This window comes from Aquarana catesbeiana, linkage group LG07, assembly GCF_042186555.1.
Source record: "Aquarana catesbeiana isolate 2022-GZ linkage group LG07, ASM4218655v1, whole genome shotgun sequence".
Lineage (NCBI taxonomy): Eukaryota > Metazoa > Chordata > Amphibia > Anura > Ranidae > Aquarana > Aquarana catesbeiana.
This window is the reverse complement of record NC_133330.1, coordinates 37954200-37968851: the sequence shown is the minus strand read 5'-3', so window position 1 is coordinate 37968851 and position 14652 is coordinate 37954200. Positions and strand designations below refer to the sequence as shown.

The following is a 14652-nucleotide window of genomic DNA, read 5'->3' as shown; positions in this document are numbered from 1 at the left end:
TCTCTCTCATAAATGTAAACGCCCCAAAGCTTTTTCTTTTTTGGGGTGGCTAGAAGATTACATAGAACCAACAAACCTGTATTTTAAGCTGAGGTCCTGGAGAATAAAATGGTGGTTGTTGCATGATATGTGCGCAGTGGTTTATCAAACACAGATTTTCAGGAAAAAAGATAAAATTTTAACTAATTTTAGTGCATACAAATACAATATAGTATCCAATTTTTGAATAAAAGATGTTGCACCAAGTAAATAGATACCCAGAATGTAACGCCCATAAATGATCTAGAGGTTACGCTTTAAAAACGTTTTTAAAGGGGTAGTAGTAAACGGCTGGCTTTTTTTTTTTTTTTTTAAATCTGCAAGGCAAAGTTATAATTTGCTAGTATGCATTGCATACTAGCACATTATGTGAAACTTGCCTTAAAATGAAGCCCTCCAGCGGCACGCTGCTATTTTCATTCCAGTCTTTCTTCCTGGTCGGCGGGCTCCGGTCCCTTAGACGAGCTGTGGTGACTACACTCCCAGGAATGTGCAGGGGAGCCGCTGTTCACGACACAGGACTCAAGGATAACCCTTACCCTCAGAGTGCATGCGCCTGTGATGTCACCAGGTGGCTTTGCATGAAAATTATTTCCTAAAAATCAACCAAGGGACTTTACTCCCACTTTAAAGGCTACCAGTTTAGAGTTACACAGGTTGCCCGGTTCTAAAATGATTTCTCACTCTCGCAGTGTAACTTCACGTTTGTGGGTACGTTCACTGCTCACATATGGATGCGGAACTTATGTGCGCATTCACATTTGCTCATGAGCATGGGGGTATGGGAGAGAGATAAAAAAAAAATTTCATTTTTTTTCTTCTATACTATACTTTTCAATAAAAAAAAAAAACTTTACTGCTTTAACAAAAAATGAACAACATCTCTTGTGATAGCATTGGGCCGTGACAGGTCATCTTTATGGAAAGATCTGGGGTCTATTAGACACCAGATCTCTCCCTTACACTCCAAAGCAGATGATTAAACTTTACAAGCCAGTAACTGCTTGTAAACAAACCTGAAGTTTTGGTTTCTGACATCACAGATGGGGAGGAACAACCAAAGTTCCTCTCGCTCTCAGGCATCTGATGGTTTATGGATTTATTTGTCATGCAGGTATCACTCTTAGAGTATCGGAAGAGGAAGCAGGAAGCCAAGGAGGTGACGTCTTCCCCTGGCGGAGACATAATACGCTGTTGTGCTGGGACTCCAACTCGTCAAAGCAGCAACGGCTCCATTTCTGACACAGACCTGTCTGTTGGGTTGCAGCTCCAGGCACCATCTTCCCCACAAAGTGGCTTCTCTTCTCCATCCCATTCATCTATGCCTCAGATCGAAGAAGTCAGCCCTACCGAAGTGAGGACAGTGAGCTCTGGTCCGAGTAAGACAGTGGAAAACATCAGTAGCCGCTGGTAAATAAAACCTAAATTTGCATTGGAATTTGAGAATTAGGCACCTAGTCCTACTATTAGAAGTTGAAGGAAACGTCTGGTCTGAAGTCTTTTAGATATAAATTATGCAATCAACCTAAAGTGTATTTAATATTTTAACATGTAATAAAACTTTTAGATGGTCTGGGAAATAGGTAAAACATCTGTCCAGATTTTATTGCTGTCTTTATCTCCGAGATTTTCCCTCTGTCCTGGTGACCAGGCCAGGAATCCAAAACTACATTTGTCAAGGGAAGAGAAATAGAGGGAATATCTTCCAATAGGGGCCCCTTTTTTCCTGTGACAAGGATTTAAGGGACTAATTACTCTCACTTGAGTTGTGTGTCTGGAAAGGGGTGGGAACATGGAAAAATGGGGTTCAAACTATTCCAATGCTGTATCATTAAAGCGGCGGAGATAAGAAACCAAGATCTGTTAGTAAAAGCAGCACATAATGCATACATTACACATTGTTAGGCACACATTTACCCCCTTGATCATGGTAGAGGTTAACCCCTGTCAGTGTCAGTACAATAACGGAGTATGTTTTTTAGCACCGATTACTGTATTGGTACAACTCACTGGTCCCCAAAAAAGTGTCTGTCCTTCGTCCGTCCGTCCCCCCCCCCAGCATCAGTGTCAGATTGCCTGGCCATTACAAGTATAACAAAAATATAACTTTCATGCAAACTAATCAATGTACACTTATTGGGATTTTTTTTTTTTTTTAAATCAAAGACCTGTAGCAGAATACACTTTGGCCAAAATTTATGAAGACATTTTTTAAAAAATTGGATAGGATAGGTTTTATAGCAGAAAGTAAAATATTTTTTTTCAAAATTTATGGTCTTTTTTTTTCCCCCATTTATATTGCAAAAAAATAAACCCAGTGGTGATCAAATACCACAAAGAGTTCTATTTGTGTGAAAAAAATGATATACATTTTGTTTGGGTACAATGTTGCATGACTGCGCAATTGCTAGTTACAGTAGCGCAGTGCTAAATGCCAAAAAAAAATGGCCCGGTCATGAACGGGGGGGAAACCTCCCGGAGCTCAAGTGGTTAGTTGTAAGTCTTATTAGCATTTATATCTGCTGATAATTAATCCATGCAATGTATGTATTGGCAGGATGGTTCCAACATCAGTGGAGCGGCTACGTGAGGGACAGGGAATCCTGGAGCGTGTCTTGCGGAGTGGGGTGAAAGTGCCACAACGGGGAGAGCGATCACCTTCCAGAGACAGTAGTCTGGACAGAGAATCTGGTAACTATAAAAACACTTCATGCTTTCACTGCGCCTTACTTGAGTTAACACATCTGTAAATGTGTTGTAGTGCAAGAAAGAGAAAAAAAAAATCTGCACCATGGAAATCTTTCCGCAACAGTAGTAGCATCACTCGCCCCCTAAAGCAGTGCTTTTTCTATGTCTTTTTATTCTGCCTCCCAAAATTTGTAATAGGGCCTACGTATTGGCGGAAACCGGTGTGCCAACCTGTGAAATCTAGATATTAGGTGGTCTAAACTGTAGGTGCATATAAAAGACAACGTAACATAGCTCTGTTTTCATTATTACACAATGATTTTTTTTTTTATTAGCACCTGTGTATGACCTGGTATATCAGCCTCTTGCCATCCTTGTACAGCAGAGTTGGAGTGAGAAGTAGAGGTAGAACAAGGAGCCAATCAGTTCTGTGCAGTCAAAAAAACATTGTGTTTGGATGCGAAAGAGTGAAAGATAGATATAAGCTCATCACTGCTGCGTCTTTCCGTTGTCCAGTCACAGGGAGGGGGTGTTGTGTCCAAGATAACCAGGACTCAGGAAGAGGGTTGCATGATGCTGGCCATCAGACTGAAGCATCCAGTGGTGGAAAAGGGTACTACAGGAGATGTATATGGATTGATGATGAATATTACAGCAAAAGCTGGTTTTATTGTAGTATTTTGAGCTATTCATTTTTATTCGATAGCGCTAGAGTGAGATAGAGCTAGATAGAGATATATAAAATCTCTCTCTCTCTCTATATAGATATATATATATATATATATATATATATGTGTGTGTGCTGCGTAAATTGAGGGCGCTATAGAAGTACCTGTAATAAATATTTAATTTTTGCCTGGTGTTATGCTTTAAGTCTCCAGGATCTGCCAAAAACATTTAATATTCAGGGTTAAAAGGGTTAAGGCAGAAGGTTAATGCGTTCTGAGCAATAAGATAAAAAAAACCTTCAGTGTGCAGCAGCCCCCTAATACTCGGTGGCATCTCCAGCTTTCATATTTAGGGGGGGGCACACTATAAAACACTATATATATATATATATATATATATATATATATATATATATATATACATTTTTTTTTTATTTTTTTTCCCAAACAAAATTAAGGACTGCAAGTTCCAACATGAACTTCTCAGATCTAAGGATGTGACTCCCTCCAAATTGAAGGACTACAAGTCCCAGCATGAACCTGTGAGATCTAAGGGTGATCACAGGTTCATGCTGGGATCTGTAGCCCTTCATTAGGAGGATGGGATCAGTTGCAGTGGTGGGGGTGGATGGGTTTAGTGGCAGTGCTTCTTTGGGATCACCAACTATCATTTGCTGTCACCTGTTGGTCAGTGTCCACTTGGTTCCCCCTGCATGCAAGGGGGGGGGGGGAGATGTGTGAGGAAGGGGTGAGAGAGGGGGATGGGAGAGGACCCCCCCCCCATAGCCCTGCCTGCTGTGCCCCCCCCCATCTGTGGGTAGGTGTGTGTGGTGCACCTACCTCGCGCCCGTCCTCTGGGCCCTCGGTCAGCCTGTCGATTTGTTGAGTGACAGCTGGGAAGGGTACGTTGGAGGAGGAGTGCAGGCTCTGGGAGGTGCCGGGGATGCTGCGCCCACTGCTGCTCAGGTCAGGGTGACAGCTGGTGAGGTCTTCTCCCACTCCCTCCCGGGCTGTTGATTCTAGCCAGCCTCCGAGGCTGTATTGCAGGGGACAGGTGGAGCCGGAGCCAGCGCTACAGTGGCTCAGTCTGTCCATGTCCCCTGCATTCCAGACTGCTCCCAGTGTCAGTTTCTTTTAATTGGGAGGCCACATGGGGGGCACTGTATAATGTTGGGACCATGACCCCCTCTGGCCCCCCTTGTGACTCCACTGCTGATAATTCCCTGAGCCCCATCTCGATCGCCTTGGCCATCCGGGACTCTCCCTCCTGGCTAAGACACAGCATTGGCGCCATTGGCTCCCACTGCTGTCAGCCAATGAGGAGAGAGAGAGGGGGGGGCAGGGCCGAACTGTGGCTCTGTATCTGAATGGGGGGGACACAGCCTTGGCTCAGGTGCCCCCATAGCAAGCCGCTTACTGTGGGGGCATTAGATAGGAGGGAGGGACCCGAAAACATGAGGATCTGGGCTGCTCTGTGCAAAATTATTACACAGAACAGGCAAGTATAACATGTTTGTTATTTTTTAAAGAAAAAAAAAAAAAGACTTTAATATCTCACTTTAAGTGGCTCTTAATCTGCTTCTGATCAGAATTAATTTCTCTAGGATTGTTTTCAAAGATGAAGCATTTTCTAAAGCAAACCCTGACTGCAAAAATGATAAATCTGTTGAGACCACACATGGTGGGTGCACACAGATTTCAATAGTCTGTTTTTCAGGAATTTTTAAATCTAACATGTTTGTGGCTTGTGCTACCAACTTACAGAGAGCCCCTTAATATTTAGTTCTAAGCATTCTTGTCAAGTTGGTGTCATATATGAATGCTTAGAATATCTATGCTTTATGCTCCATACTTAAAGTGGTTGTAAACCTTTACATACACCCAATGAAGTGACTGGCATCGGGTGATACACCGAGATGAAAAAAATCCTTATAAGTTGCACCTGTTTCTCTACAGCAGTTTTCCCTCTACATCCATTCAAAGTACATAGGATTTCTCAGCTCTGAAAAGCAGGGGGTGGAGAGCTGAAGTTACATCATTGAAGAGATCTCTGAGAGCTGATTGGAGGGAAGAGACCCCCCCCCCCCCCCCTTCACACAGGAACAGAGCCGAAGCTATCAATCTGCTGGAGAGTCCCTCCCCTGTCACAATTTTTTCTCTTGGTGCCAGGAAGTGATTCTTGCTGATGGCAGACAGAAATGACACTTAGTGCTCCTAATTGAGACAAGTCTATACTATAGAGCAGGGGTAGGCAACCTCGGCCCTCCGGCTGTTTTGAAACTACAAGTCCCATGAGACATTGCAAGACCCTGACAATCACAGGCATGACTCCTAGAGGCAGAGGCATGATGGGATTTGGTGTTTCACCACAGCTGGAGTGCCGAGGTTGCCTACCCCTGCTATAGAGGGGGGATATGCTTTGTTCACATTTCATGTCTGAGGTTTACAACCACTTTAAGGGGGAACCCTCTCTGCTTTGAAGAGTACTGCCCATGTGGATCTCAGGACTCGCACAAAGATATCAGCTGAACACCAAGCATATGATTTTTTCCTTCTTCAGTGTCTATTATTTTTATGTGTATGGTAGACATACTTCAAACATTATACATTGTCATCTCTCCCTTCTGCTGTACTGGTCCTACTTAGTGATTCTCGGGACAGCCCAGAGTACATGGGTGAATTTAAAGACTGTACGTATCCCCCCCCCCCCTTTTCATTTTCTTATGCAAGACCTGCAGAAATCGTGTATTGGTTTTCTATGTAAACATGAATTTGTTTTTATCACAGAGGATGGAGACTCGGAGGCGATGAATATGGCCGTTTCTAAAGGACCAGTCGTCTACAGCCCTTCCAGATACAACTATCAGGTAACCATTCATGATAATAATGCCTTAGGCTCCTTTCACACTGAGGGGCTTTGCAGGCGCTAAAGTACTAAAAATAGCACCTGCAAAGCGCCCCAAAAGAGCCGCTCAATGCACTCCAGTGTGAAAGCCCCGAGGGCTTTCACACTGGAGCGGTGCGCTTGCAGGGCGGTCAAAAAAGTCCTGCAAGCCACATCTTTGGAGCGCTGTAGGAGCGGTGTATTTACCGCTCCTAAAGCGCCCCTTCCCATTGAAAACAATGGGTAGTGCTGCAAACCTTGCAGGCGGTTTTAATCCTTTTTCGGCGGCTAGCGGGGGTTAAAACCGCCCCGCTAGCGCCACTAAAATGACGGTAAAGAGGCGCTATATTTAGCACCGCTGTACCGCCAGTGCCCGCATGCCTCAGTGTGAAAGTAGCCTTAAAGTCATTCCTCAAACCACTTTTGGTCTCCGAATTAATATGCTGTAATGGACATGAGCGGCTCATAAAAGACAGTAGTTAAATTGGAAGCCTAAGTCTAACGATTCTTAAAGTGGTTCCCTCCCCCCTCTTCCTGCCCAACCTGTATAAAAATGTTTACCTATTTTTAATCTGGTCCGGTCACATGATACTGCAGCACAGGCTTGGGGAGCTCTCAACGGCTGGGAATTCCAGGAGCCATGGCATCACTCATAGCCCAGGCACTGTTAGCCCTGCCTCCTCTCCCCTACAGCAGCCTCTCTGGCATGGGAGCTGGAGCTGCGCAAACACATGAATGGAGCGGATTTAAAAGAAGTATACACGTCGTTTTGTTTTTGTGTTTTTTTTCTAGAAAATAGGCAAGATGGGGGGAGAGAACACTTTTAATAGACAAAGGCCTGCTCCTCACAGAATTCCGCTTGTATAAGAGCAGTGTGTACAGAGCAAGCTCTGATAAAGCCTTGGCAGTGCTTTCAGGAAGCTTCTAAAGTACCGTTAAGCTCCAGTTTGTTAATGTTGAACACGGATCCTAATAGGAATGTTGATCGCCATTTTAAGCAAGCTGCTAGCAGTCTTCAGCACTTCTTGAAGCTTATTGAAAGCCTGCTAGCAGCTTGCTTAAAATGGCAATCAACATTTCCATTAGGATCTGTTCTGGCACAGACTGCAGTTGACTTAAAAGGCGCCTTTCTCTTTGCTTTTATCTACTTGTTTAAGATTTGCAGTTGAATGGTACTTTTGCAAGCTTCAACAAAGTTTGCTGTAAGCTCCGCAAATGCTTTGTCAAAGCTTGCTGTACACACTGCTCTTTTTTATACAAGCTGAAGCCTGTGTAAAACTGGCCCTAGGCTTCTCTTCCATTGCAAGGCTAGATTTAGACACTTTCCTCTGATGCTGGATTTGCATTTGGATCGTGTGCCAGGGGCTACTGACAGGCAGTGAGGAAGCACTGCAACGCCTCCTCACTGCCTGTTTTTTGCCGCCCCCCAAAAATGGAGCCTAAAGATGACAAAGATGTCAGAGTTTATTGCAGAATACTGGTTGTCTGCTCACCCACCCACCATGCAACAAAGCATGGAAAAGATCGACCCTATTTCACACCTAGAGAAACTGACCTATCAGCACAGAGGGTGCCAGTATAAATTTGACACAATATGGAATGGAAGGTCTATCCTGGCGCCCCTTTTCCTGTCAAAGGATGCTTAGGTGATACAATCTTCAGTGAATGTAACAGATGAAAACAGACACCTACACAGAGGATATAATGTACTTTATGAATTTGTTATTCCCTTTGAACATGTATAGAAAACATTAGCAAGTGAAATGCTATAAAACATTTAATGACCAGCACTGTTTGATGTCTTTGTAGTGTAAGCCGTGATTAGTTGCTTTGTACTACGCAGACTGCACTGTTTGCGGCCTTTTTCCTGTTTGTGTAGTCTGCATTATTTTCATTTGTTTTGTAACATGAAAACTGTAAGGAACTTTTGTTCTCTCACATTAAAAATGTACCCGATGAGGAAAAGTGTTACAAGCCCCAGTTTGTAATCAGAGCTGCTGAATATCCAGGAACTTGTTGCTCCTTCCTTAGTCTGTATATTGCAGGTGTTTATTGTGATTGCATTGTACCAGATCAGAGTGTTCAGTCACATATACCACATCTTCAGATTGGATTAAGATCAATTATTATAATATGATTGAAGCTTTAAAGTGGCCCTGGCACGCAGGGACAGAGCTGAGGCCATCAGTAAGCTGGAGGTCCCTCCCCTGTCACCATTGTTCTCTTGGTGTCAGGAAAACTTGTCAGAAGTGATTCATGTAGATAGCAGAGGAACAAAGCCGCAGACAAATGACACTTTGGTGCTCTTAATTGAGGCAAGTACACATTATAGAGAGATGCTTTGTTCATATTTGATGTCTGAGGTTTACAACCACTTTAAGTTGGACTTCCTTACTTTGTTCAGTTGAATACTACAGGAATGTATAGTGCGTACATTAGGATTTTTAGTTCTTGGCTACTTATTAGCAGTTTAGATTCTTCTTTTTTTTTTTTTTTTTTTTGTACAAGCTGTGCCCATTCCTCACCTGTTATATTATGTTTCTAGTTCCTGCAGTGTGACAGTCCTCAACAAGAGACGATCAACCTCCTCTCTCAATGCTCGTCACCTTTCCGCGGCCCAGCTGCTCAGCCCAGTGGTTACAGCTACAGGACACTGCAGAGGACGGGGCACAGCCACAACGAGTCGTCTGTCATTTCCACTTCTTATTCAAGTCCTTCCCACGTTGCTTCCACAGACTCGCCCAGTACCCAGAGTTCAGGGAGCTCTGGGTATTACAACAGCCAGCAGCTTTATGGGAGCAATGCTGGCACGTGCCAGCCAAGGAAAAGCTTCCACCATCGGGGACCCAGTCGTGAGGCAAGTCCAGCCCAATTGCTCAGGACAGACTCTCTACCCTCAGACTCACAAGCCAGCACTGGGGCTTCTGGCAACTCCACCCCTCAGGGGTCCAGATCAGACTCTCGAACTATAAACATGTCAGGCTCCAGGATTTCTGCTGTGTCTAGCCCGCAGCATTATCCACAGCGCACCTCTAGTGTTCACCAGTACCGACTGCAGCAGATGCAAGGCTCAGGAGTTAAAACGCAGACTGGCCTTTCCTAGGACTGCTTAAGAGGGGAGAACAGCATAGCACTATCCTGTCAGCCATTCCTAACATCTGCCCCAAAAGAGGGGGGCTGGATCAAAAGGGTGGCACAGACATGCTCCAGAGGAGCCTGGTTGGGTGGGTTTTGGACTGAGGAAAAGGTGGAGGCTAAGCTAAAGCTTGCTGGTAGTATCTGCTCCCACTCTCTACACTTTACACATTGCAAGAAAAGTGAACACCTCGAGAATCGAATTAAGTTGCGTAGACCTTCAAAATCATGCAGTTGCTCGGTTTTTCTCTCCATCACCAGAAACCTCCTGTAGTCACTTGTGCAGTAATAACAACTTTTATAAGAATTAAATGGTTAATAGAAAAGATGAATTTAAAAGGGCAAGGAGAAAGGGGTTTAAAGAAGCACCTATATTTTGTAGCATCGGGATATAACAAGTGTTTTTTTTTTTTTGTTTTTTGTTTTTTGTTCTGTGGGGTGGGGGGGGGGTGTCGAGGGGATCCGGGGTAGGGGCCAGAATTATACAGTTTGGCCAATCATTCCTGAAACACAGAGATCTGTCCTCCATTCCTCCGTATCTGGCACCACCACTTCCAGTTGCAAGGTGACATCTGTTCACGGTAAAAGGGTTCTTGACAGCAAGACTGTGGAATTTTTTTTTTTTTTTAATTCGTTTCACGTTTTTATTTCTTGTTATCGGAAGAGTTAAAAAGCTTAGACTGGTAGGAAAGTTGTCAACCTTGCTTAGAATACAGATTTTGTTTTTTTGTTGGGGCTTGAAATACAACAGAATACTGTACACGTAGCGAGATGTCATCTGCTCTGTCATCAGTCTTGATTTACACGTTAAAAGTAGCCGTTCCCATACTAGCATTAGCTAATGACTGTCATTTAAGTATGCAGCAGCTAGTCTGTAACATTTTGTGGTTTGAATAGCGCAGTGATGTGCCTGTAACCCTCAGCAGCCAGGGTTCAGTCAGTCTGATGTGTGATCGACTGCTTTAGATTACAGCAGACCATTACACTTCTCTTCAGATATTCTCCAGGAAAGAATTCAACTTTTCATTGATGGATGGGGGCTGCTCTGTAATTTATCAAATTTACCTGCACGAGCTATCTTCACCACAGGTTGTTTTTTTTTTTTTTGTTTGCCCGATGACCTTGGCACAGTGTGTCTGTAAAGGTTCTCCTTTTATCCAGATCATGGTATAGCTAGTAGTAGCTACACTAACTACTTCTACTAGCTATAGCTCCGCACAGGTGACTTCAAATGGCATCCAAAGTCTTCCCCAAGTGTTTCTTGGGGAATAACTTTGGGACCCGTGTTGAGGGGCTTTGGTTTATAGGCGCGGTGTCTTTCAGGTGCATTCTGCTTAATTTAAGATCAAGGATGGGGGGTTGCAGATGACCTGTTGTCCACCTCCTTATGCTGCATCAATCAACCTGTCCAGTCTGCTTTTGCATATTCCCATTAAGTTGTATAGGGAAAGAAGCCGTGGTTTTCCAAAAGCCCCTCCATATGGGCCCTTAAAACGAATTGGTCATCAGTGCAGAATTGCTAAAATAGTGTGCTGCAATGTCATCTACTTAGATTTTCTTTTGCGCAGTTCCATCTTCTAACTCTAGAAAGTAGGTTTGTGACCTTTTTTATGAAATGCCGTCATCCTGTGTGAACTCCCCCCTGGTCTGATTTGAAACTAGATTATGCAAGATAACCGAGGATGACATTGTCTGACGCAGTGGAGATGTGACCTGGGCCTCAAACATGGCTGAAGGATGGTGAAGCCCAACAAAGACCTTGGGATAATTCCTATTCATACAATCGGCCTGTTTATTGCTGAAACTTAAAACGATACCTGCACTGAAGTCTAGTTCGAATTTCAAATACCAAAACCATTTTGCTACTTAGTTGGGTTTAGATAAATATTCTCTTTTTTTTTTTCCCTCCCTAAAGGCCAATAACCTCATGTAAACGCATGGCAGATCTGTGACGACTGACAATGTAAAGAGCAGAATCGGTTCCTATGTATTTTGAGTAAGAACGTTAGCTGGCTGTATATAGGCTTTGATTCTTTGTAACAACTGTACATACTCTAAAGCAGGTTCATGTTCCAGGTAACTGCTGCATTGTACTATGCTGTATAGTAACGGGCATCCTAATGATAACCTATATTTTTGTATGGAAAAAGAAAAGAAAATGTCCTTTTTTTTTTTTTATTTTTTTTTATTTAAAGTTTTGTGCTTAAAGTTCTGTTCTTCACATGTATTGGGCGGGGCTCCCAAAAAAAATAATGAAACCTATGTGCTTTATGTTGGCCATTTAATAGAGGCATTGTGTTTGCACCGGATTTTAGACCGATTGAATGTTGTCTATAGCAATTGCTGGTAATTGGGTTTACAGCTGTTTGTCACCAAATACTGCAGTGTACCTTTTTGATAGAGTAAGGGGTTGTCCACATTTTATGTATATGGGTAAACTTGCCGTCACCCAACCCACCCCCCCCATCACCACCACCACAGTAAGCTAGGTCTGCTAGATTTTCCCTTTAAACCGACAGCACTGACAACCTTTTGTCATGATTTGCCAAGTCCAGATAAGTTTACTTCTGTACCAGCTAGACTTAAAATACAGGTTTGCATTAAAATCCTTGCAGCTGTTGCTACCAAGTCAGAAAATGGGCATCTGGCAGCACAGTTTTCCAAAAATACTAGTTTGATTCACAAGTTTACAGATAAAATTGAATGAAAAGCAGTCCCCATGGTTCATCAAGTGCTTAAGGGGCTGAATTAAACCTGAACTCCAATTATGAGCCCCCAGCCCTCATCTGAGATCAGCCATCCAAAGACCTCACACATCCCTCAGCTGTCCTATAATGTGTCAAGAGCTAGAAATCACTGAGCAAGCCCGTGCATGAAAACCGTTCAATATCCTCCTGGCTAAAACGAAAATGAGACTTTACCAGCCACTTCAGCTAAACCCCAAGACACCGTATACAGTGGAGCTGATCAATGTTTAGTTTTGCTGCTTCTACCTGATATATTTTATTGTCAGACCTTTCAGCATAAGCTTATGTTTTTGTTTTTTTGTTTTTTGTTTTTTTTTTCCTTTTTGTAACTATGACGGGAGGCAAACCTTTAAAACAAAAATGCATATGAACAGGTTTGGAGCTATTATTCCTCTCCCTCAGTTGTTTACTGTAGTAACTGGCAGATATTTATCTAATTTTATATTCAAATTGAAGCATTGTAGGCTAGCTAACAATACGGGCGTTATAATCCACGGTGCTACATGAAATTTTCATTTCCCCTCCCACAAGACAATGCTGTGATTCTTTACGAACCCCCTTCTCTCGCTCACTTTCTCTCTATCCAGATCTCCTAAATAGCAGGTTTTTTTTTTCTTTTTTTTTAATTAGGTTTTAATCTCATTCGGTGACTGTTACAGAGCATTGTCCCCTGGAATAAAGATTGAGTCCCTTTTAAAAGCAGGAAGAGATTTTAAACTAAAAATAAAGATTTCTTTTTTTTTCTGCTTCCTTCAAATTTTATTTTAATTCCTTTTAACTGCCTCTGGTTTATTTTTTGTTTTGTGTTTTTTTCTTCTTTTCTCCCCCAGACTTTTACAACTGTGAGACTGGTTAGGGATGGAAATCACGTCACCCTTGTTTTGGGTCTTGTATACTGTATATTATGTGTGTGTATAAACATCACAGGGTCTGTATCGCAAGCCTCCACTTTCTGTTAGGCCTCGTGACATGGAATGCGAGGCTGCAGGAAGGAGCCGACCGCTATCATCACTCACGTGGAGTTTTTACACAATGATGTAACATTTGATCTTTCAGAAGAGATGTAATAATTTTGATAATAAAATACTTACCATGATGTTGGCGTGTCTTGTTTTTATTCAAATTGATTCAGCCTGATCCGCTATAAACTCTGAGGAACTAGAAATGCAGGGGACAGTACATGGAGGCAAATATCACAGGACCCTGCAGGATTTTTATTTCGGGAACTGTGATATATAGGATGGGTGCAGCAAGCGGTGGGGCTACAAGTAGTAGAAATGCAGGGAGGCGTACAGCGAGATCACTGTGTGGTGGTATAACCCAGCCAGAGACAAGTCAAGCAATAACAATGCTAAGCTGCAGGGGTAACTCCAAGATCCACAGGGCAACAATATAGCACAGCGAGGAGAAAGTCTATAGGGTGGCAATATGGCACATCAAGCAAACACACCAGGGCTCAGGGATTCAATGCTACACATATCTGACTGTCCTGGGTAACTGGTGAGGTGTGGTCTTGGTGGAGGGAGGTCTGAACAGTATGATCTGCAGGGGACAGTCTTGGGCAGGACAATGCTGGGTGCAGGAGGATGGGAAGTTCTGGGTGCCCTTGCCACAAATTCAGATCAGCCAGGCAACACACTGGAGCATCGGTGATCAAAGTGTGCAAGGAGGATGCTAGTCAGGGAGATGAGGGGTGGCTTCTGATGGTTTGGCTGTAGTCTTGGGTACTCACAAGCAAAGGGAACACCGAAGACAGATGGCACACTTGTCTGATACTCAGTTGGTACTAAGGGGTCCAAAGTGTGCCAAGAAAATATTCCCCCCCACCATTACACCACCAGCCTGAACCATTGATACAAGGCAGGATGGATCCGTGCTTTCATGTTTACGCCAAATTCTGCCCTGTCCATCTGAATGTTGCAGCTGATATCGAGACTCCCTCAGACCAGGCAACTTTTTTCCAATCTTCTATTGTCCAATTTTGGTGATCCTGTGCGAATTGTAGCCTTAGTTCCCTGTTGGCTGACAGGAGTGGCACCCAGTGTGGTCTTCTGCAGCTGTAGCCCATCATCTCCAAGATTCAATGTGTTGTGCGTTCAGAGATGGTATTCTGCATACCTTGGTTGTAACGAGTGGTTATTTGAGTTACTGGAGGAGCTGGGTGCTCATGATGCTGCGGGCAACTTCAATCGAATATTTCATTGAACAAGAAGCAAGGGTGCAAGCCTTGTGCATTAAAAAAAATATATATATATGTCCTGAAATTTGACAAACTCCTATTATGAACTAAGACAATATTTAAAGTGGTTCTAAAGGCAGACCCTTTTTTTTTTTTTTATTAACGTTAATGCATTCTAAAACCCACCTGTGTGCAGCAGTCACCCCCATATACTTGCCAGAGCCCCATCTCGATCCAGTGATGTGCATGAGAGCAGTGGCTCTCCTGGATCTCTCACCTCATTGGCTCCTGCTGCCGTCAATCGCAGGCACT

At 43.3% G+C, this 14652-nt stretch overlaps 1 protein-coding gene across 2 annotated transcripts in view; it reads left to right on the top strand.

Moving 5' to 3' along the window:
• SETD5 (SET domain containing 5) overlaps positions 1–13257 on the top strand; it is a 63879-nt gene extending 50622 nt beyond the window's left edge. For both annotated transcript variants that reach the window (XM_073592002.1, XM_073592001.1), the window contains 4 exons: positions 1154–1449; positions 2597–2730; positions 6183–6262; positions 8825–13257. In XM_073592002.1, the coding sequence (XP_073448103.1) occupies positions 1154–1449; positions 2597–2730; positions 6183–6262; positions 8825–9382 (1068 nt within the window). In that variant the 3' untranslated portion in view covers positions 9383–13257. The remainder of the gene's footprint in view (positions 1–1153; positions 1450–2596; positions 2731–6182; positions 6263–8824) is intronic.
• Positions 13258–14652: the final 1395 nt, after the last annotated feature.